Source organism: Pongo abelii, chromosome 17 (genome assembly GCF_028885655.2).
Source record: "Pongo abelii isolate AG06213 chromosome 17, NHGRI_mPonAbe1-v2.0_pri, whole genome shotgun sequence".
Taxonomy (NCBI): domain Eukaryota; kingdom Metazoa; phylum Chordata; class Mammalia; order Primates; family Hominidae; genus Pongo; species Pongo abelii.
Window position 1 is genome coordinate 68,136,336 of NC_072002.2, and position 25,616 is coordinate 68,161,951.

General features: G+C 35.7%; 1 protein-coding gene across 5 annotated transcripts in view; it reads left to right on the forward strand.

Annotated features, from left to right (window-relative positions):
* Positions 1-25,616, forward strand: part of DCC (DCC netrin 1 receptor) — a 1,201,233-nt gene that overhangs the window by 999,982 nt on the left and 175,635 nt on the right. For all 5 annotated transcript variants that reach the window (XM_024235927.3, XM_054537946.2, XM_063716903.1 and 2 more), the window contains exon 15: positions 14,897-15,091. In XM_024235927.3, coding sequence (XP_024091695.3) covers positions 14,897-15,091 — 195 coding nt within the window. The remainder of the gene's footprint in view (positions 1-14,896; positions 15,092-25,616) is intronic.

The window sequence follows — 25,616 nt, forward strand, 5'->3', positions numbered from 1 at the left end:
GAATTAAGCTTTAAATGTTATAGATTTATGTTTTATCCTTTCATCTACCCTTATGAAGTATACATTATTAGCCTTACTTTATAGGAGACTAAGTTAAGCTATGAAAATTTAACTAACTTAATCAAGTAGTCAGCTAGCAACTGTGGAGCTCAAAACTAGGTTTTGAGGCCAAGGCAGGTGGATCACTTGAGGTAAGGAGTTCAAGACCAGCCTGGCCAACGTGGTGAAACCCCGTCTCTACTAAAAATACAAGAATTAGCTGGGCGTGGTGATGCACACCTGTAATTCCTGCTACTCAGGAGGCTGAGGTAGGAGAATTGCTTGAACCCGGGAGGCAGAGGTAGCAGTGAGCTGAGATTGTGCCACTACACTCCGGCCTGGAAGACAGAGCGAGCAAGACTCCATCTCAAAAAAAAAAGTTTTTATGCATTGAGGTCCAGTGTAGGTGATCAGAGAAAAGCCTCCACTAATCCCGTAGAAATGACTTGATGACCATAAACACAGTGATTCAAGGCAAACAAACGATTCTAAGAAGTGAGATCATATCACTTACCCAAACCTAAGGGGTTATATCTCTTACTGGAAGGAGAGAAAATAAATGAAGCAGAGGCGCTAAAGGTCTTACAAAATATCCAGAATGAAACAGACTCTCTACTTGACTTATGTGCTCTTTTTCCTGGCTCTGAATGAGTCACAACTTAAGTAGAACCAAAATATAAAGTCACCACTTATTAGAAGACAAAAAATTTTTCATTTAACTCCATGTTTTTCATATCAATGCAGTCTAACTGTAATCCAATTTATGCATCTATTTCAATCAAGAATCTCTATGCCATGCTCATGAGAGTCTTAATAAATGCTTTTAATTGGATTTGTTTGAACTTTTCTATGCTCTTGGCTTAATAATGGCCCTCTTGTACATGCAATATTCCTTCTTTTTCTTTGGGTATAGATGTAGTTATTATGAAATATGGTTTAAGAATTTACAGTGTGCTGAATCATGGGGAGTACAAACATGAAAACAGCAAGAACAGCTCTATTGAGAACCAGACAGATAATGGCTGCACTGATTAGAAAAGGTTTCATAAAAACACATAGAACTTGAACTAGAAACTTCAGGGAAAGGAGGTTCTGACAGCTAGAATTGTAGGGAAGTGTGTGTAGGACAGCATAGAAGACATTTTTCAAGGAAATATTGCCTTGAGAAAATGATTTCTGCCACTATTCAAAATGCATCCTCACTTATCCAACTGTTACTCCCTTACCAGTCAATTGTCATAACATATTTCCACACAAATACCAACTTTTTTCTCATTCTCTCATGTGTTCTTTTGGATGATAATTGCTAAGACAGTCTTATCCTTTCCTGTAATATACACATTAGCAATCTGAAAAAGATACATAAAAAATTAATAGAAGAAAGACAGTAGAATTGATACTTCTTGCACAAAATGCTGTTACACGTTATGATTTGAGATTGTTCACATTTAGACATAATGAAAACTAAAAGCCATTTCAGAGCATTTAACTGTGTAAATGTGTGGGACGTATATGTTTTACTTGCTGTAAAAAACTGATAATACCACAGGCCTTCTCAATTCATTGATCCATGATCACTTTCAACTGTGACACTTCCTAAAAGTGATTTTGGTTTCCTTTCTTTACTTCTGGTTTTCTTCTTTTGATTGCACTATTCATATATTAAAAAGTGTAACCCTTGATGGAAATTAATATTTGAAGGAATGAACAAGATCAGTAGTGGTCACTGGTAGCTACAAAAGAACATTCAACCTGCTAGTTTGCTCTATTTTTAAAAAGATTTCCTTAAATATTCATCTCATTTTAATGTATTTGTGTAAATGTTTAAATCATAAGATATAAATGACTTGCACCAAAAGTTTCTTGGCTAATGTTGGAAAGCTTTGAGTCCTAAATTTTGAGTCCTAACACTCTGAAGTGAGAAATTTCCATATAAAATTGCTTTGATCTCCCAAAAATTAAGGATAAGGAGAAAAAGCAATCATTTTGAACCACATGAAATGGTAGGCATTCTTTGCTATAGCTGAAGATATCTGTGTTGGAAGGTAACTGCATCATTAGGCCTCTCTGGATGCATTATGTTGTATAACTTATCCCCCTGCTTCAGAGCCTGACGGTGATCGCCAAGAGAATGATCTACTCATTACTGTATAACTCTGAGCCCTGCAAGTCAGCTAAACAGAAACAGTGCTATTTGCAGATTGTTAAAGGAAACCCCTGCCTCCTGCCTCCTGCGGCTTCTGTAGTTCCTCTTGCCTTCACAACTTGGCTTAAGCATTGTGAAGATAACTGTAACTTGGAGAAATACCCCAAGTCCTCATGGATTGCCCTTTCAATTAGATGTTTTGTTAAAGTAATTATAAAACCAAACCACACCACATTGTTTGTTCAGCATTCCCTGGAAAGCACGTTGCTATTACTGACAGCTGGGAAGTTTTAAAATATTTATTTTGTACCTCAAAATTTCAGCTTAAAAAAAAGTAAACCAAGATCATTAGAATTCCCCAGGGTTTTCATGTAAATGTCTTGCATAAAGAAATGAGAGAATTTGTGATAGAGTTCAACAAAGTATCTTTCAAGAAACTGAGCTTGGAAATCTGTTTATGATACTTTTTTTTTTTTTTGTAGTGAAGAGGTGAAAATTGCTATACACTATCAACAATCATGTGATTTAGAATTGAATCTCTACCCTGAAGTAGAGGAGTTTAGCTATCAAAATTAGGCAGTGCAGACCTAAAAAAGTGCAACAGTGATGCAGCAAAAAAATGTGAACCTAGGAGCTGGCCCTAATTTCTTGCCCCCAGGAAAGAGGTAATTAGCCTTATTAACCCTAACTGGTAATAAATGGGTTCACTGCAAATTCATTTCATTAAAGAATTGGGGTAAGGAGTGCGATTTACACCTGTAAGCAAAAGAATGTGTTCTTCTGGTGATTTCACTTGATGCTAGTATGGGATTTGGTGTGCACAGAGAAGTGAAGGTGGCATGTCATAGAATAGATTTTCTTTCTTGTACTCTTGATAGGAACCATTTATGATATTCTGTGTTGCTAATTGACAGATAGGCTTGGGGAATTTGATGGACCAGTGGTACAGTAGCTATTCCATTGTGAAATTTAAGACTCAGCCCCTTATTACCATTCAGGTGGATTTCATCTTACACATAAGGAGCATAGCAGGCAAAGCAAAAACTGATTTGTAAAAGCAATATAGTATCTGTTTCAGTTCCTGGGCAAGTGGTTGTTCAGAATCTCAAAGTTCCACTGTACAAAGGATGGCACAGGTTGCTTTGACTTAGATAAATGTTCAATGAAATTGCAAGTCTTTTACTTGGTTATAACAAAGTTTAATGTGCCCATGGAATGTCTGATCTTTCTATGAGTTGCTTGACTTTTTTCTAAGTACCATGTAAAGGATCAGGTGGGTTTTGGAGTCTTAATCACTAGGTTTGGATCCAGCTCCATTTACCCTATATTCTTGGGCAAATAACTTTCCCATGCCTGGGTTTTTCTCATGTGTAAAGAGGGCATAACAACAGTATCCATCACAGTGGGTTTTTGGGAAAATTAACTATGATAATGGCAACAAAGTGCTCAACAGTGTGCTGTTCTTTCTGATTTTTCTGGTTTTGATAAATAAGTAGATCTCAGACTTCGACTGTTGTGTTGTTGTTGTTGTTGTTGTTGTTGCTGCTGCTGTTTTAGACAGAATCTGGCTCTGTCACCCAGGCTGGAGTGCAATGGCGCGATCTCAGCTCACTGCAACTTCCACCTCTTGGGTTTAAGTGATTCTCCTGCCTCAGCCTCCCGAGTAGCTGTGATTACAGGCGTCCACCACCATGCATGGCTAATTTTTATATTTTTAGTAGAGACAGGGTTTCACCATGTTGACCAGGCTGCTCTTGAACTCCTGACCTCAGGTGATCTGCCTGCCTCGGCCTCCCAAAGTACTGAGATTACAGGCATGAGCCACTGCACCTGGCCATGACTGCAGTTCTTTCTGACAGTAATATGAAATACTCAGACCATAGGTCTTATGAAACTTCTCCTTGTTCATGATGATAAAGCTTTGTTATCTACATTTAGGGAACAAATGTATCTATTTCCGTTACAAAAGGAGAGTGTATATTCAGTACATCTTAAAAGCCCATCATCTAATTAAGGTATAATTTAATGGGGCATCATATAATTATAGCAATAGATTGAAGAGGGCGTTTTGTGGAATTAGGCAGTTTTTAAAAAAATTATTATAGGAATATAAGCAAGCTTTCAAAATTGTATTGTTTTTGCAAAAAACCAAACCATTAAGCTAAATGGTAAAATACTAAACACAAGATCCAAACAAGCTTAAAAACTTCCCACAGTTTCTGTTATTCAAGAAGATAGAGGTTTTGACAAGAAAAACAAACTTTAAAAATTCATAACATTTTATTACAAAAGGAAAGAAATCTTATTATTACAAATGGTGTTATTGCATATTTGAATATTGCAAGAAACTGCACTAAAAACCTATTAGAACTAATAAGAGAATTTAATAAGTTTGTATGTTTCAAAAACATAGCTTTTCTTTATAGTAGCAATAATTAGTTTAAACATTGAAAAGAAAGGCATTTATAAAGCAACCTAAAATATAATATCTAGGACTAAATTTAACAAGGTGTAAACAAATGTATATCATAAAAAATACAACATTTTACTAAAAACTATAAAAGACATGAGTAAATAGCAAGTTATATATGTTCCTGGATGAAAAAACTGATCATTATTACATTAGTTATTTCCAAATCAATGATTAATTTTAGACAATTCTAATCAGAGTAAATTTTAAATGATTAAGGATTTTCTGGGGTGGAAAAAGAAATTTATATGGAAGAATAAATGTAAAAGAATCCCAAGAAAATTTGGAAAAGGATAATAAAACATTTACTATAAAGCCTGATTTAAAATCAGCATAGTACTATCTGGCATTGGAATGGACAGATAAATGTAACAGAACATAGAAACAGCCCCTATCTAGATATATTTGAGAAATAAATATAAAAATGAAGCTGGCTTCTCAAGCAGCAGATTAGTTACTAAATAGTGTGAAATTATTGCCAGTACTTTTAGCAGAACAGAAAATGTTTTTCTTCTCTTACATCAAACTAGTTGACAGTGGTTGATTCTGGTGATGGAACTGAAGGCAAAGGAGGGTGAAGTCATCACATCTTATATAATTCAAAACTGAAAAGGCCCCAGGTGGCTGTAAGGATTTTGTCATCATTTTTTCTTCAGGTATTTTTAAATATAGCAAAGATGGGTGACTCAACCACAAGGCTTTTTATACAATTGGAGGTTTTGAGCTGATCTTTCAAAGTATTATTTCCCTTAAGACTGATTGTATTCTTCACTTTGTGACTAGTACCAATAATCACTTGTCATCCAAGCCAAAAGCCTCCCTATCACCCTCAACTCCATTTCACTCCCTGTCAATATCCATTCAATCACCAAGATCTGTAATTTCTACCTTCAAAATAGATTTGGAATCCATCCTCCCTTTTCCACACCCACCACCACACTTTATATCAGGCTCACATCATTTGTCACCTGAAAGTAGCCTCAGGTTTGCTATTTTTCTGGATACCTGTTTGCTCTCCCTCCTCTCTAGACCCCATAGTGTTGTCAGAGTGGTTTTTTCAGAACCAGATCTGATTATGTCAATTCGCAGCTCAGATTCTTCTCCATGTGGTCCTTCCCTCAGCCTCAAGTGTGACATCCCATCCTGCCTGCCTACTGCACTGCCCTCCAGGTGCACTTCCTCAGGTGTATCGTGGATCAAGCCTTTGGACTTAGCAAGCTCTTTACCCAAGTGTATTTTCACATATATTTCACACCTGCTTGTCTTTCAAAACTCACTAGATGTTTTACTTCTAGGAAGCTTTCTCTTATCTGAGTTTCACTCAGATGTCTTTTCTCTAAACACATTTTGACACTCTTCTCAATAGACTTGAAACAAAGACCATGCTTTGTCTTGAACTTCTCGATATTTCAGTGCCTGCTACATAGTACTCAATAATAAGTGGATCGGTGAATGTAAAATATTCATAGCTGGGTATTTGTGTGAAATGTGTAACACTTACATAGTTTGATTCTTCACTGATTTTTATCCTTATATACGAACTCTAATTTCAGATAAATGAGCTAGAAACATCCATTGCTCTCTGTTGTATTTTTTCATAAATGTAGAATGCATCCTCTTTTGCTTACGTACAATATGAAAATGAAAACCCTAGCTTTCTAGAAGACAGCTTGGCCTAAGATTTTAAAGTTACAATGGTGTTTTTGTTTGTTTGTCCTGAGACAAACCAATAGGTCTGTAGTTTTGAGAGCATATGGTTTGAATCCACTTCGAGGAAAATGAGCCTAAAGAATTCATTTAGCATACCACTTGGCAAGGACTAAGATCTTTGCCTCTCCACGCAGAATAAGGTTTACGGTTTGAATGGGCATGGAGATTATTCAGTGTAAGGTAGCTGATCAAATGCATCATGGTAGAATGATACAAAGTTCTAGTGAGGTTTTGCGATGGTTGAAGCTGGTATCCTTAAACTCTAAAGTGAGAGAACAGTCCCCAGATATTGAAGGGCTGGTGTCTGCAGCTGCTCCTTGAAAGCCACATCAAGAGTATTTGCTCTAACAGTCAGGATTAGGTTATCTCAGAATTTCAAGAAGTTGGCAGTTTTTAAATAAAACCAAACTTCATTGTATTTTCTCTGTATTGTGTTGGACATGCCAACCTGCTACCCTAAATATGTATCTTAACTCCCTGGTGATTCTTGCCAAATCAAGAACTTGATAGACAGAGACCACACTTGTCTAATTGTTGGGCCAAAAAAGGGCTGACTCCTATCTGTAATCTGGAATTGGGATTCTGCAGCTTTGCTGAGCAAGAGAAAATCAAGGAAGGGAAGAATCTTGATGGCTTTGTTAGGATAAACCTTGGGCATGGCATTGAGGGTCTCTTCCCTAAAAAATACTTTACATTTTTCCCTCTTTTTCCTTTTGAGTTATAATCAATGTGAGCCAAAGGCCAGTGTACAAAGGTGCAAGAGAGGATGTGGATTCTGGTGAATTATTTTAGTATCTACCTTTGTTTTCACTAGGAGTAAGTGTGTTGATATCGGGAATTGGAGGACATGGGAGGAGAAAGATTCTCCATCCTGAGATCTACCAGTTTAATTGGCTTAGATTTAGGAGACACGTATTTTCAGAATTACATTTCATTGTTGTGGTTTTCAAGAAGTAGAGCTGTCAAAACTCCCTTTTAAGAGTGTTGACTAGGTATTCATCGACTCCTGTTAGACTTCTACATTCTTTTTCTATCTAGGCAAAAAAAAAGTAGCTAAAAATAAAGTAAAATATGAAATAATAAGATTAGGTTGACACAAAACTATTAAGATGAATAGAAAACACATATTAAAAGTAAACAAAAAGACAAAATGCAGTTAAAAATTACAAAACAGTGTTGAACTGTAAAAACTTGTGGTAGTAACAAAATTTGTAGAACAGCTAAGAGTACAAACTATATGTGAAATGCTACATGAGCAAAAATTTGTTAAATTGATGAGTATGACACATGCATAATAGGTCTCCATAAAGTTTAGTCATTATTAGGAACAAGAATAAAACCTATATGTTTTAAAAATTTTTAATGATACAAATCAATAAGTAAATATTAGTAGGAATAACTGATTTTCCATTCATGGAGGGGAAAATGTTAATGTTCATTATTAAAATAATAATGAGAGATTGGGGGAGGGCTTGACTATAAAGGGGCAGCCTAAGGAAATTTTGGCGGTGATGGAATTTTTCTGTATTATGACAGGAGTGGTGGATACCAAAATTTTACCCATTTATCAAAACCCATGCAGCTATGTACCACTAAGTAAATGTTGGTGCATATATATTTTTAAAATAAATTAAAAATGAACATTCCCAGCCTGGGCAACACAGAGAGACCCCATTTCTACAAAAATTTTCTTTTAAAAATTAGCCAAGTGTGGTGGTGCATGCCTGTGGTCCTAGCTACTCAGGAGGCTGAGGTGGGAAGATCACTTGAGTCCTAGAGGTCAGGGCTGTAGTGAGCCAGCATTGCACTACTGCACTCCAGCCTGGGTGACAGAGTGAGAACCTGTCTCAAAAAAAAAAAAAGAAAAAGGAGAATATTGACAAAATATTAGAAATAGGATGGTAAAAGAAATACAAAGTAGAGTTCAGTGGTGAATATAAGTGGTTGTCCACTATGATAAATACACAAACAACCTTTAAAGTTTATAGAGGTGAGTGGCCTAAGGGAAGTGATGTCCTTTGGTGAGAACAGGCCCTGTCTATAGAAATGAACACATTTGTAAGTATCAGACATGCCTGGAAAGGCAGAGTGTGGGTATATCAATTGCCTTATGTAGTTTGCTGTAAAGAAATATAGGCTATTAAGGACTAGAACAAAACTCTAACAAAATGATCCATAAAATGCAGCACGCTAAATAGAGAACAAATATGTGAATATTTGTCAAAAGTTGCAACTGCCTGACACAGCTTGGCAGTGCCATCTATAGCAGACAGTATGCGGTGGCGACTGCTTGCATTACCAAGATCTGGCACAGACAAATCTTGCTGTCCACTAAGAGGAAAACAAAGTATCCAGTGTAGAGTAGATGGCTGGAGTGAGGTGAACAAAGGGAAAATCACAGGTGAAGAAGGTAGAGAGATAAGTGGAGAGAGAGAGGTCATTTATGGCCTTTTAGGCCATTGTAAAGAACATGGCCTACAATGTGGTTTGGGAACACCTTGGGGGGTTTTGAGCACAGCAATAACATGATCTTAATTGTAGTTTTGTATATACATGCTCACACTATATCTGTATTCATACACATTTATTTTAAATACCACCTATATGCTGATGGCTTCCACATCTGTGTATATCTAGCCGTGACCTTTCACCAAAATCCCAGACTTACATACCCAACTACTTCCTTGAGACAGCCACAGGTTTGACTAATAGGCATCTCACATTGAACATGACCCAAGGAAATCTCACCTGTTTTTCCTCATTTCAGTTCATCAACCAACAGTTACCAAGTCAAAGACCTATGGAATATGATTAAATCTCCCTTTTCCTGCACCACTCACATCTACTCTATAGCTCTGTTAACTATACGTTACAAATGTCCTAAATCTATCCACTTTATATCATCTTCACAACAGCCATCTAGACAAGAGCAAAAGCAATTTTATGGTCTCCATGTTTCATTCTATGCCTCCTCTCCAAAATTCTTTTTCACCCAGAAAAATAGAGTGATCTTTCAATAATATCAATGAGACCACACTTCACACCTCCATCCCTGCCAGTCAAGACCATTTAAGATCTTCTCCTTCTACTTAGAATAAAACCTAACTTTCTTACTTATCTTGACTTGCCTTGCCTACAGTAACCTGGTCTGTAAGTGACTCACTCTCTTTTTTCTCTTTTTGTAATTGTGTACAATTATGGAAAAATAGACATAACCTAAAATTTACCATCCTAACAGTCTTTAAGTATATAGTCCAGTGGCATTAAGCACGTTCATGTTGTCATGCAGCCATCACCACCACCCATCTCCAGAGCTCTTTACATCTTGCAAAAGTGAAGTGCTGTACCCATTAAATAATAACTGCCAACCTCCCCAACCCCCAGCCTCTGGCAACCACCGTTCTCTTTTCTGTCTCCATGAATTTAACTTCCCTGGGTAACTCATAAAAGAAGATTTACACAGTTTTTGTCATTTTGTGATTGGCCTATTTCATTTACCATATCATTGCCAAGGCTCCTGCATCTTGTAGCGTGTCTCAAAAATTCAATTGTTTCCTTTTTAGAGGCCAAATAGTATTCCATTATGTGTATATACCACATTTTAAAAATGCATTTATACATTGGTGGAAACTTTGATTTCTATCACCTTTTGGCTACTGTAAATGATGCTGCTATCAACATGGATGTACAAATATTTGTTTGAGTCCCTGCTTTCAACTCTTTTTTGCATTTATACTTAGATGAAGAATTGCAGGATCATATGTTAATTCTATTTTAAATTTCTTAACGGACTCTTATATGGTTTCTTTATAGCAGCTATACTATTGTACATTCCTACTGGCTGACTCTCTTTTTATCTTTTTCATTCTCTCTCTTACCCTTGATGTTCCAGATGTGATGATCCTCTTTGGTTTCTCTGAATACCAAACTCATCCCTGCAGTACAGCATTTGCAGTAGTTGTTTCCTCTCCCTACAGAGCTCACCACTCTGATGTTTGCTTGACTGGCCCTTTCAGATCATCCACCTTAGACTCAAATGGAGAGAATTTCCTGGATGGGTCAGTTATTGTCCTATCAGCATAGCACTTATCAAGATCTCACGATTGTCTTATTTGTTTATTAGGACTTATTTTTTGTCTTTCCTCTCCCAACACTATATTTTTAGTACCTAGAACTACAACTAGTATATAGGAGATGCATAGTAGTAATTGAAATGTCACAAGGATTAATATAATACACGACCAAGTATGCTGTATGTGAACATTACACATTAGTGGAAACCTGTGTAACATGTCTGCATTAATGTTACAAAGAATAACATGTCTACAAATCTGTTACAAAGAATAACATGTCTACATATATTACATATGTTACAAAGAATAATATGCCTACATACATGTTACAGAAAATGACATGTTCTTTAGAACCAAACTATACCAAGAGAGAATCCATAATTCAATAATATAATCAAGAGTGGCAATTGACCTAGTTATTTGATCATTCAGACGCTAGTAAAAATTTAGGGCCTTGTATCAGTCTGTTTTCACTCTGCTGATAAAGACATACCCGAGACGGGGCAATTTACAGAAGCAAGAGGTTTAATGGACTCACAGCTCCACGTAGCTGGGGAGGTCTCACAATCATGGCAGAAGGTGAAAGGCACATCTCACACCGTGGCAGACAAGAGAAGAGAACTTGTGCAGCGAAAGTCCTCTTTATAAAACCATCAGATCTCAAGAGAGTGACTCATTATCACGATAATAGCACGAGAAAGACCGCCCCTGTGAGTTAATTACCTCCCAATGGGTACCTCCCACAACACATAGGAATTGTGAGACCTACAATTCAAGATGAGATTTGGGTGGGAACACAACTAAACCATATCAGCCTTCATTAATTTAAATATTTCAGGCAAAATGTGCTCTTTGGTTTCAAATTAACTCAATAACTACTCTACTATTCCTCTGGGCTTCATATGTGCAAGCAGCATCTTAGAGATACCTGTACAATGTTTCATGTACTTCTAAGCATCAAATTTCAGTTGCAGACTCCAAACAAGTAATAGTCATATTATATATCTTCCACAGCAAATTTTCTAAATTGATGTTTTATAGTTCATTCCAGTAGTAACAACTTTCCTAATCCATAAGGTCATCTATGTTAGAGAAAAATCACTCAGGTAGCATAAAAGGAAAATTGTTATTTCTGCCTTTGTATTAAGAAGTGAGTGGGCATAAATTGTCTATCATGGATTATGAACAATCTCCTGGCATTGTTATCATGATGATGAGGCCATATATTATGAATGGCTTAGGTCTAATACTACCTTGAAGGAACTGTCCTTTTGGTCCTGTGAGCTTAATTTGGTGATAAAGGGTCATTAAGGCTGGGCATGTAGACTCACATCGATAATTCCAACACTTTAGGAGGCCAAGGCGGGTGGACTGCTTGAGTCCAGGAGTTCAAGACCAGCCTGGACAACATAGCAAAACTCCATCTCTACAAAAACATAAAAATAAATAAATAGATTGATAAATACATTAGCTGGGTGTGGTGGCACATGCCTGTAGTCCCAGCTACTAGGGAGGTTGAGGTGGGAGGTTGGCTTGAGTCAGAGGGCTAGAGGCTGCAATGAGCTTTGATCTCACCACTGCAATCCAGCCTGGGAGATGGAACAAGATTTTGTCTCTCTCTCTCAAACACACAAACCTAATTAGGATTTAGATGAAGAGGCAACATATCTTCTTACGTACTAACATTTTTTTTCTAATGTTACAAATTATTTTGAGGCTTGCCTCTAGGATTGAAACATTTTCATGCAGTGAAGGATAAAGGGGAGTCTTACATTCTTCAAGAGCTAGTTGGTGTACACATTACAATGATATGTTTAAAGCTCCGATGAATAAAATTCTGTAGTTACTAACTTAACCAATTAGCAAGAGAACTATTCTATGGTTTGCAGAAATATTAAGAAATAGTTACTGTTCTGAAAACATTTTTAACAGTTGAACAGTTTTTCCTTTTATTCTGAAAGATGTTAAATATTGTCATTCAAATCGTTATGATTTCATATTGCTTTTAAAAAGTCGTAAATGCAGAAGATCTAGTTTATTTTCTTAGTGTACGATTAGGCAGATTATCTTGTTGTTTTAATAGTTAGTGCAAAAACTTCAAATATGCTAAACAGAACTGACTGAGAGTCCATTACGTTTCAAGGGCACTGGTGAGACTGTGGCAATAGGGTTGAAAAGTATTAATCCATCCTTTTCATCTCTTTTATTACTTTTACTTAGAGCTTATATTAGGAAATAATTCACAAACATTGTGTTTCTGCTGTTAAGGCTTATATCCACATTTTTAGACATAATTTTTTTACGATGTCTTTGCATATTATATCATAGGCTTTTTTAGGGCAGACTAATAATAGCTTTCCCTTTTTTGCTCACAAAGGGCCATCTTTGGGGAAAAAAAAAGCTTCTTTAGAAAATTCTGTCGATGTGGCAACTTTAGAATCTTTTGAAAAGCTTTAGAATCTTTTAAAAATGGTACCTATTTTGAAAACTTTAATAAGAACATGCTTCTATCTATCACTTAAGCTAGAAGTGGGAATGCTGCATATGGATAAAAGTGGAGGGGGCTGTGCCAGTTTTTGGTACTACATTAAGGAGAAAAATGTAATATTACCTCTAGTCATCAGATTTCCTTGCATAATTTGGCATATGTTACCTTCAGAGATTTTCTAAATCACTGGACACAGACATTTCTGGAACATAAATAATGAACAGAATCACTTGAATAAAATTCAAATCACTAATATTTTTGAGTACTTATTAATGGCCAAGGACTGTGTTAAGCACTTATTGAAGTTTGGATGGGCACATTCTTGCTTACATATCTTTGCATAATGCTTCCCTGATTTTCAAAGAATAGGCTACATGTGCTTGTATTTAGCCAATCAAAATATTTATCATAATCTATCATAGCTGCCTTTTTACTTGCCTGTTTCTCATTAGATTATAAACTCCAATAGTGCAGGTTTAATGTCTGCCATATTTGTTCTTCCTGTATCCTGAACATTATAGGTACCTAGGCTCACACCTCAAACATAATAGGTGTTGTATAAATATTTATTAATTGGCTGGGCACAATGGCTCAAGCCTGTAATCCCAGCACTTTGGGAGGCCGAGGCAGATGGATCACGAGGTCAGAAGTTCAAGATAATCCCAGCCAAGATGATGAAACCCCGTCTCTACTAAAAATACAAAAATTAGCCAGGTGTGGTGGCAGGCACCTGTAACCTCAGCCACTCAGGAGGCTGAGGCAGAGAATTGCATGAACCCAGGAGGCGGAGGTTGCAGTGAGCCAAGATCGTGCCACTGCACTCTAGCCTGGGTGACAGAGCGAGACTCTGTCTCAACAAATAAATAAATAAATATTAATTGAATAATGATCAGTGTCCAGAAAAAAATATTCTTTTAAGACTAGGAAACAGGGAAGAATGACAACATAAAAATCAGAACAATGTATTATTAAAACATATTAATTTTCAACACACAATCCCTTTAAAAGAAAATGTATGTCAGGATGGCATGCACATTATCTTTTTAATATATAGCAATATTTGAGAATTTATTTGCTACTCATAATGGGTAAGTTTGTATGAATTATGTCATTAAATCTTCTCAACACCATACCTTCATTCTACAGGTAGGGAACTGAGGCTTAGAGAGGATAAATGATATCTCAAAATCTCACAGACAGTGAGTATACAATACAAGTTTGAACTCTGCTCTTTCTTACTTCCAGAGCTCAAGCTTTTAGTCAATCAATATTTGGAATGCCAACTTAATCAGAAGGGCAACTCAGAGAAGTGAAACAATTTCATGAGGACACAGAGCTGGTAAATGACAGAACGTGGCATTAAACCAAATTTGCACAGGTCCAAATGTTGTGAGGCTTTAATCCAGGCCACTGTCTTCTTTCTTTTGATAATAAATGCATTTTTCACTGATTTAATAAACCATGAATCAAGTACCATCCTAATCATGCTGGACAGATCATGGCCCTTAGCTGTTTCTCCTGACAATTACATAAGAAAGGACTGGTTAGTTTGTTATTGTTTTTAGCTAAATCAGAGTAAATAATTATTGGATAAGACAACATTGATGTTTTATTTTCCATTCTATTATTCTTACATCTGCCTTGGTTTTCACCCTTCATTAATGATACCTAAGAAGAAGTATGTAAAAAGAAAAAAAGCCCAAGTAAGACACTATTGGAATAAAGATGCATTGATGCTACCTACCACACCCATGGAAAGAATTTGGTATTCTTGTATGCTTAAGAAATTTTGTGAAAGTCAAATCAAACATAGAAAATATATCACATGTTAAAATAAAGAGTGACTTGGGCGATAGGTGATGGATTATTTATGCATCTATGAAATATGATTTCTCTTGCTTAAATGGTGTTCTGCCATGCTACATTTTCTGTTATGAGACATGCTGATGATGCCTCTTTTTGAATGCTAGAATCTCAAGTTCCTGATCAACCAAGCTCTCTTCATGTGAGGCCCCAGACTAACTGCATCATCATGAGTTGGACTCCTCCCTTGAACCCAAACATCGTGGTGCGAGGTTATATTATCGGTTATGGCGTTGGGAGCCCTTACGCTGAGACAGTGCGTGTGGACAGCAAGCAGCGATATTATTCCATTGAGAGGTTAGGTGAGTGTCTGTGATTTTTTTTATTCTATTAAGGTGAATTAATGATTTATTTTAAATTATTTTATTTCTTGGAAAACTGTTCCCTGGGATTATGGTTTCAACTTACAGCATGTATTAGCTCTGAAAGCAACTCTCTATCTACACACACACACACACACACACACACAACACACACACACAGGCACACATACACATTTCTTTGAATTAGGGATTTCAGAAATTTGATCGAGAGAGATCTGTAATGGCAGTTGCTCTGTTGTGTGCCCTTGCTTATGGGTTATAGGATACAAAAAGTGCATTGGGCCATTTTTCTTTTTCCAGTGGTCAATGGAAACTTCCGATCCTAATAATTTCTATAAAAAGAAAGTCAACACATTTTTCATCTTTGTTGTTGTCACTGGGAAAATGTTCTGTTAATTTTTCTTTAACCTTGAAATATCTAGTCATAGTGCCTTCTTTACCCTTAACATTCCAAATATGCATGTTAAAGGCTATGTCATTATGACTGCAAAAGAAGGTGAAAGAAGGAATTTTCAGTCAAGACAATACATCAGAATGATCAAGCTCCATCCTGCATGTTTCCCTGCCCCTACCAATCTAGGTTCTCTTATTGTACTCAACTCAACCTCATTTTTTACTGAATACAATACTTCAGTTGTGATATTCTGAATTCATTGAAAATGTGTTCATTCAGAGAGGTCTAATGTGTGTAAAAATGTTCATATTCATTTTAGATCTGATTTCGCATCGTGGTATAGGAGGTTATATTATTAACACAGAGAAATAAAGTAAATATAATATATCAGGATGCCAGTAAGTTAAACAATTTTCATAAAGCAAAACGTAAGTTGATTCTACCTGTTGATTTAATACCATATTACATGACCCCACTGGAAATGCAGCTTGATTGGGCAGGCAGGGTGTAGGGGGTGGGGGGATCTGCTACTTATTTGCAGTGTCTCTCACAAACAGAACATTTGTGATGAGAAGCCTGATTTGAATTTGAATAGCTAAAATGCAGTAGCAAGAAAAGATTTTCTCAGTAAAGGAGGAAAATTGCACTGACTCATTCTCTCTATAATTGCTTCAAACACTAATAAGAGAAACACCTACTAGAAACCTCCACAATTTTATTTAGCTTGTCGTTTAGAAATAATATTCTTACCATCAGTTCCTGAGTTTGAATGTAAAGGCAATCACAAAACTCATATTTTATGGCTATCAAGCCTATGTCAGGGGACTCTCACTTATCCATTATTCAGCATCCACCATCTTTGACGGTTCATCTTGATGCCACTCACCAGATAGAGGGAGGGAGGTGCCCGTGGCAGTGAATAGGCTCCCAGGCAATGAGAATGTGCTGCAAACTCAGAAGGAAGTCAGGAGGGAAACTGCATTGTTGACCCTATCCTTTTTATAATGATTCTCTTCGTTACCAAAAAAAACTTTCCAGAGGTCTCCAAATTTAGTCAAGTTGAGGCATTTGGGAGATTAACGTTGGCACATCTCCCCAAATGCTTAACAAGAAAAACAGAAAACTCTGGAAAATATATTCTAAAGAGCTAGGAATATTTTTAAAGGTGAAATGGGATATGAACCTGTCTCAGTAATAATTATGAGTTTGCACTCTACAACTTACCTGGAAAGAGTAATTACATACACACATAGATAGGTATGTAAGTTCTACCAGTTAATACTCTTTTAACATAGTCTCATGTCTTAATATGAAATACAATAATTAGCCTGTTGTTGTTCATTAAATATCCTCATGGTTATGCAAATGAACTGCTATTTTTCCAACATGTGTTTTCACTATTTAGCCAAAGTGTGTGTGGGAGACATACCCTAAGCTCTAATCTTTATAAAGATAAGGATTTATTCAAGGCCACATTCATGCTGCAAATAAATCACCAATTGTTTTATTTATTCTATTGAGCATTAAAATTGACACATCAGTTTCCACAGTAACTTTTTGAGAAGATATTTATAATTTTTTTTAATTTTTAAAGTTTTTGGAAGGCAAAGCTGTCTAGTCATTACATATACATAATAAAGAAAATGAAATTTTGTGTTTTAAGGACTGTATGACAGTTATACAACTAAAGGTGACTTAAAGTAAGTTTAATTCATTTAAGCATAGGGTCAGCCATAACTTCAAGTATCATGGTTGTATATTAAACTATAAAAAAGCTATTTGTTTTATAATTGACCAATAAACCCCTTCATCTATTTCATGAAAGAGCAAGACTTCTAAACAGCATTTTATTTGCAGTTTAAACACCAGACACTGTGATCAGCTTCAGGACTGGAAATACAAGAACATTTTGAGTAATATCTAATATTGCCTAATTAAAAGCAAACAAACAACTTGCCTACTATAGGCACAGAGCTTCATTAATCAATGTTTGTACTATTAAATATTTATAATTAATCTATTGACATTTTACTCCTTTTAGTTCAAGAGCCCTACTGCCAGACTTGATATATGATATAGACCCACAAGATCTGAATTTAGTACTTTTTAGCAAAATTAATTTGAAACCAAACCACTTTTAAAAAAAACTCACTATCTACCTACCGATTGATCTATTTATCTATCAATTTATCCATCTTTACATCTTTATTCAGGTATTATTTATATACAGTACATTATGTCATTAAAAGTGTACTTTTTGGCATTTTTAAAAGAGCATTATTGAGGTATAATATTTGTTTAATAAAGTATATTTTTATAATCTTTTCTCTAATTTATCTCAGTAATACTTTATAGTTTCAAATGTAAAGGTCTTCAATGTTTATGTTAAACTTATTCCTAAATACATATGTATATGTAGGAATATACATATATTAGAAATACCCAAATATATATATATTTGGATATAAATATATATATATATTTGGATATAAATATATATATATTTGGATATAAATATATGTATATTTGATATAAATATATATATATTTGGATATAAATATATACATATTTGGATATATATATATTTGGATATGTATACTTGAAAATATGAACATATATTTAGGACTGTTTAAATTATACGTATATATTTGAATATTCCTAAATATATGTACATATGTGTATTATATATACATATATATTCAAATTATTTTAAATAGAACTGTTTTTAAAATTTATTTTAAATAAATTTTTACAATAGTGGATTTATAGATGTATTATATAATGTATATATAGATGCACTGTTGTATTTATAAATGTGCAGAATACAAGAGATTTTTTAATGCTAACCTTGTATCCTAGTATCTGTTAGATTTACCTATATATTCCATTAGTTTTTTAGATTATCTAAAATTTTCTTTTTAATCAAACATATCTGTGCAAACAGAAGGTTTTATATTTAGTTTCTGATCTCTGTCCCTTTTACTTCTTTCTGTTGCCTTATTTCAGTGATTAGGATCTGTAGTAAAATACTGAATAAAAGTGCTGAAAGCAGGTATCTTTCCCTTGTGTCTGATCTTAGGGGAAAAAAATTTAGTCTTTACCATGAAATAGGTTATTACCTCTGGGCTCTTTAAGCTTTTTGTGAGACTGAGGAAATGTTATACTCTTTCTAGTTTTCTAGAAATTCTGGTCATGAATATTTGTTGAATTTTATTAGATACGTTTCTATCTTTTGAAATGACCTTTTTTTCTTTTTTTAAAATACGGTGAATTACATTGATTGATTTTTGAAGGGTAACCAACCTTGAATTTCCTATATAAATCCTGTGTGGCCATCATGTATTATCCTTTTCTTATGTTGTTTAATTTGATTTGTTAATGCTTATTAAGGATTTTTTTGTGCCTATATTCAGTAGGTTACATATTTGTCTACAATTTTCTTTCCCTATAGTGTCTATATCCTGTTTCTCTTTTACTCCAGTTAGATTGGCTCATAAAATGAGCTGGATAATATTTACTCCCCTTCTATTACAGAAAATTTGTGTAAAATGGATTTTATTTATTTCTTAAGTATTTTATAGATTTCACTAATGAAATCATCTGGACCTGAGATTTTTTTTATAGGAAGGCTTTGATAATAGATTTAATTTTTTAAACAGATATAGGTCCGATTTGCATACTTTCTTGTATTGATTTTGGTAAGTTAAATTTTTAACAAAACCCATCCATTTGATTTTGTCTCTTGTTGGCACAGAGTTATTCATGTTTTCTTTATCTGTTATCTATGGTTATTAATTGATTTTTCATTTCTGATATTGGTCTTTTCTGGTTCCTCTTTTTTTGTGATATCTAGACAGAGATTTACTAATTTTGTTGATCTTGTCAAAGAAAGAGCCTTTGACATAACTAACTTTTCTATTATCTATCTCTAGTTTTTTTCTTTCACTTCTACTGTTATCTTGACTACTTCCCTCCTGATACTAATTTTAGTTCTGGTCTTCTCTTCTATTTCTAATTTATTGATATATGAACCTTATAAGGTATGCATCCATTATTGTTCCTCTAGGTATCATTTTACTTGCATTCCACAAATTTTGATAGGTTGTATTTTTATTACCATTTAGTTCAAAACATTTCCTAATTTTCCTGTGATGTATTATTCTCCCTAACTTATTTAGTAAGGTATTACTTAATTTTCAAAGTTTGGAATTTTCCTAGTTATCTTGTTATTATTGGTTTTCTTTTCTTTCTTTCCCTTTCTTTCTTTCTTTCCCTTTCTTTCTTTCTTCTTTCCTTCTTTTTTCTTTTCTTTTCTTTTCTTTTCTTTTTTGAGCCAGAGTCTCGCTTTGTTGCCCAGGCTGGAGTGCAGTGGTGCGATCTTGGCTCACTTCTACCTCTGCCTCCCAGGTTCAAGCGATTCTCCTGCCTCAGCTTCCCAAGTAGCTGGGATTACAAGCGTGTGCCATCATGCCTAGCTAATTTTTGTATTTTTAGTAAAGACAGGGTTTCACAATCTTGTCCAGGCTGGTCTTGAACTCCTGATATCATGATCCATCCGCCTCGGCCTCCCAAGTGCTGGGATTGCAGGTGTGAGCCACCGCACCCAGCCTAAATTTGAGTTATTAATAGCACTTCAGCAATATGTCTGATATTGCATATTGCAGTAAGGTTATATTGCATATTGCAGTGAGGTTGCAGTGAGCCAAGATCGTGCCTTTGCACTCCAGCCTGAGCGACAGAGCAAGACTCTGTCTTGGAAAAAAAAAAAAAAAAAAAAGGAAAGAAAAGAGAAGAAATATGTCTTATAAGAGATGAGCTAGATCAGCTGACTTTTTCTATAACGGACAATAGACTAAATACTTTAGGCTTCACAGACCATATAATAGTCTCTGTCGCCACTCCTCAACTCTGCTATTATAGCCATGAAAGCAGCCAAAGACAATACATACATAAATAAACATAGCTGTGTCCTAATAAAACTTTATTTGTTGACCCAGGAATCTATAATTTTATATAATTTTTATATATTATAAACTTTTATGTTATAAAATTCTTTTTTAATTTTAGCAACTATTTAAATATATAAAAACCATTCTTAACTCATGGTCTATACAAAAATAGTGGCCCCTCAACTATAGTTTACTGATTCTTGCTCTTAGTGATTGCTCCAGGAGATACCATATATGTATTTAATCTTTCCCACTTTATTTAGGCTAACATTGTAGCACATCATATAAAATATAGAAACCTGCAACTGCACAGGTCTCTTTATCATATGGACTATTCCTTATGTTGTAATTTTCATATGTATTACATGTGCATGCATTGAAAATCCCATTAGACAGTCTTATATATTTATTGTATTATGCAGTCATGAATTTTTTTTAAGACATAAGGGGAAACTATGATGTTTTCTATTTACCCAGATATATGACATTTCTTATGCTTTTCATTTGTACCTGAAGATGAAGTTCTTATCCAATATTATTTCCCTTTAGATTGAAAATCTTCCTTTACCATTTATTTGTAGTTCAGTCAGGTGGCAACAACTTTTCTTCGTTTTGCTTTATCTGAAAATATCTTCATTCTACTTTTTTTTTCTGAAGGATATTTTCACTGGATATAGAATTCCGCATTGACAGATATTTTTCTTTTCTCCAGTTCTTTAAAGTTGTTGTCTCTCTGTATTCTTGACTCTATGGTTTTTGATGAAAAACCATTAGAGTTTTAGACCATTGCAATTTAATGTAATTATACATATGGTTGAAGTTTATTTTTGTTTACCGTTTGTCAGATTGCTTTTTTGTGTCCGTTTTCCCTTTCCTGACTTCTTTTGGATTATTTTAAATTTTTTGTTTTAAGTTTTATTATTATTATTATTTTTTCCTGAGGTGACATCTTGTTCTGTTGGCCAGGTTGGAGTACGGTGGAGCTCTCATGGCTCACTGCAGCCTTGACCTCCCAGGCTCAAATAATCCTGCCACCTCCCCCTCCTGAGTAGCTAGGAAAACAGGCATGTGTCGACATGACATTCAAAATGTTGTTAACCTGTAGTAATATACACTTTTTTATTTTTTTGCTGGGTGCTTTTAAGACTTCTTTAAAATATTTGATTTCCAGCAGCTAGATTATATTATATAGAGGCATAGTCATTTTTTACTGTATCTTGCCTGTGTGTTTTATGCTTATTAAATCTATAAATTTATGATTTCACCAATTTTGGTCATTTTGTCTTCAAATATTTTTCCCCACTATTCACCACATTCTTTCTGAGACTATAAATATATATATTTTAGACATTTGAATTTTATCTTACACATTCTCACAACTGTGATGTTTTCTTTTGTTTTTTAACCTTTTTACTCTTTTCTTGATATTGAATGATTTATCCTGTTCTATTATCATGCTTACTGATAAATTCCTTCACTACCTCCATTTCATTGTTAGGCTCATATGGTAAAGGTCATTATATTTTAAAACATTGTCCTCTTTTTAATATTAAAATCTCCATTTTTTTCTACATTTTCTACTACTCTGTTGAGATTTTCTATATTCCTTGCAAGTATACTTTACCTCTGAGAACGTAGTTATAAAAGTTACTTTAGCATGTTTCTCTGATAATTTCAACATCTGCACCATTTGGGTTGGGCATCTATTTGCTTTTTCACTTGAGAATGGACTACATTTACCATTTCTTTTGGTATGTTGTATAATTTTAGACTGTATGTTGGGCATTGTCAATGTTAAGTTGTAGAATCTGGGTTTTATTACAATCCTTGAACATTTTTTGGTATATTGATTTTAGAAGGCAATCAACAGTTAGATTCAGATTGTAAGATCTATCTTGCTTTCTCTTCACAGCAATTAAAATCTTGGTTAAGTTTCCCAAGCCTTTGCTCTGCTGTTAGTGGTTAGGCTGAGACTTATGCAAGTTTTAACTCAGAATCAGAACATCTCTGTCTCCAGAACTCCTTTCTGTATACTTTTTGTAAACTGTTTCCCTCACCCCCTGAAACTACTTTCAGTGATTCTTCTGGCAGAAAGTGGCGAGGGTTTCTACTGAAGTGACAGCTGATAGTACTGGGGTGCTTTCCATGCTGCAAAATTTTCTTGGAGCGAAACAGAAAACTAATTCCAACATTGGTCGCTTCATCAAGATCTTACTTAATTCCAAAATCTGCCTACTTTTGTAAAATACTCAGACCTCATATAGTTGGGATTTTGGTTTTTGGGGGGATTGTTTTGTATCTTGTTTAGAACTTGTGGCTGTTATCAGTGAGATGGATGAGCTAAAAGGAGCTTACAACATCAGAGAATAATTGGAACCTCACAGTCCCATTTTAAATATTTTTGGGCAGCTGTTATTGCTTGATAAAAATAAGATGACTTCCTGGGCAGTGTATTTAACATCTGAATTACATTTGGCACTATCGCACTTATTTACTAACAACATGTACTAGAGGAACTAAAAATGACTCTGAAATATATAATTTAGTTGCTATATTAGTCTGTTTTCATGCTGCTAATAAAGACTTACTTGAGACTATGCAATTTACAAAAGAAAGAGGTTTAATTGGACTTATAGTTCCATGTGGCTGAGGAAGCATCACAATTATGGCAGAAGGCAAGGAGGAGCAAGTCACATCTTACATAGAGGGCAACAGGCAAAAAGAGCTTGTGCAGAGAAACGCCCCTTTAAAAAACCGTGAGATCTCATGAGACTCATTCACTGTCATAAGAACAGTGCAGGAAAGACCTGTTCCTATAATTCAGCCACCTCCCACTGGATTCCTCCTACAACATGTGAGAATTGTTGGAGTTACAATTCAAGATGAGATTTGGGTTGGGACACAGCGAAACCATATCATTCTGCCCCTGGCCCCTCCCAAATCGTATGTCCTCACATTTCAAAACGAAAAATGCCTTCCCAGCAGTCCCCCAAAGTCTTATTTCAGCATTAACTCAAAAGTCCACAGTCCAATGTCTCATCTGGCAAGAAGCAAGTCCCTTTCGCCTATGAGCCTGTAAAATCAAAACCAAGTTAATTATTTCCTAGATACAATGCAGGGACAGACATCAGGTAAATACAGCCATTCCAAATGGGAGAAATTGGCCCAAAAAAACGGCTATAGCCCCATGAAAGTCCAAAGTCCAGAGGGACAGTCAAATCTTAAAGCTCCAAAATGATCTCCTTTGACTCCATGTCTCATATCCAAGTCACACTGATGCAAGAGGTGGGTTCCCATCTTCTTGGGAAGCTCCACTCCTGTGGTTTTGCAGGGTACAGCCTCCCTCCTGACTGCTTTTATAGGCTGGCATTGAGTGTCTGTGGCTTTTCCAAATGCACACTACAAGCTGTCAGTGGATCTACCATTCTGGGGTCTGGAGGACAGTGGCCCTCTTCTGATAGCTCCACTAGGCAGTGCCCCAGTAGGGACTCTGTATGGGGGCTCCGATCCCACATTTTCCTTCCGCACTGCCCTAGCAGAGGTTCTCCACTGCAAGAAACTTCTGCCTGGACATCCAGGCATTTTCATACACCCTCTAAAATCTAGGAGGAGTTTCCCAAACCCCAATTCTTGACTTCTGTGCACTGGCAGGCTCAACACCACATGGAAGCAGCCAAGACTTGAGGCTTACACCCACTGAAACCATGACTCAATCTCTACATTGGCACCTTTCAGTCATGGCTGGAGTGGCTGGAACACAAGGCACCAAGTCCCTAGGCTGTACACAGCACAGGGACCCTGGGCCCAGCCCTCAGAACCACTTTTTCCTCTTAGGCATCCAGGCCTGTCATAGGAGGGGCTGCACTGAAGACCTCTGACCTGCCCTGGAGACATTTTGTCCTTTGTGTTGGTGATTAACATTTGGCTCCTGGTTACTTATGCAACTTTCTGTAGCTGGTTTGAATTTCTCCTCAGAAAATGGGATTTTCTTTGCTATCACATTGTCTGGCTGCAAATTTTGCAAACTTTTATGCTCTGGTCCCCTTATAAAACTGAATGCCTTTAATAGCACCGAAGTCACCTCTTGAATGCTTTGCTGCTGAGAAATTTATTCTGCTAGATACCCCAAATCATCTCCCTCAAGTTCAAAGTTCCACAAATCTCTAGGGCAGGGGCAGAATGCCACCAGTCTCTTTGCCAAAACGTAACAAGAGTCGCCTTTGCTCCAGTTCCCAACAAGTTCCTCATTTCCATCTGAGACCACCTCAGACTGGACTTTATTGTTCATATCGCTATCAGCCTTTTGGGCAAAGCCATTCAACAAGTCTCTAGGGAGTTCCAAACGTTTCCACATTTTCCTATATTCTTCTGAGCCCTCCACACTGTTTCAACCTCTGCCTGTTACCCAGTTCCAAAGTCACTTCCACATTTTCAGGTATCTTTTCAGCAACCCCCGACTCTTGGTACCAATTTGCTGTGTTAGTCTATTTTCACACTGCTTATAAGACATACCCAAGACTGGGAAATTTACAAAAGAAAGGGGTTTAATTGGATTTACAGTTCCATGTGGCTGGGGAAACCTCACAATCATAGCTGAAGGCAAGGAAGAGCAAATCACAACTTACATGGCTGGCAGGAGGCCAAAAGAGAGCTTGTGCATAGAAACTCCCTTTTTTAAAACCATCAAATCTCATGAGACTCATTCACTATCACAAGAGCAGTGCAGGAAAGTCCTGCCCCCATAATTCAATCACCACAAACCAGGTTCCTCCCATGACATGTGGGAATTGTGGGAGTTACAAGTCAAGATTAGATTTGGGTGGGGGCACAGCCAAACCATGTCAGTTGCAAAAATAGAATTTTAAAGCAATCTTCTCACTAAAGTTGAACTTCTGACTAGTAACTTTAAAAAACTGAATTTGGCTTAAGCATTTAAATAATCATTTTATAAAGTATAGTGTTCAACTTCTTAAACAATGGAAAAGATAAAAAGTAACATAAAATACATTTACAATTCATGAGAATCAGAAAACAAACCTGATTATATATAAATATACAGATACAGCCATTGTTTTCCCAACTGATAGTAAACAAACATGGCAAATATTCCTGTGAGGATTTATGTTCTTCCAATTCTAATTAGTCCATGTAAAACTATCAC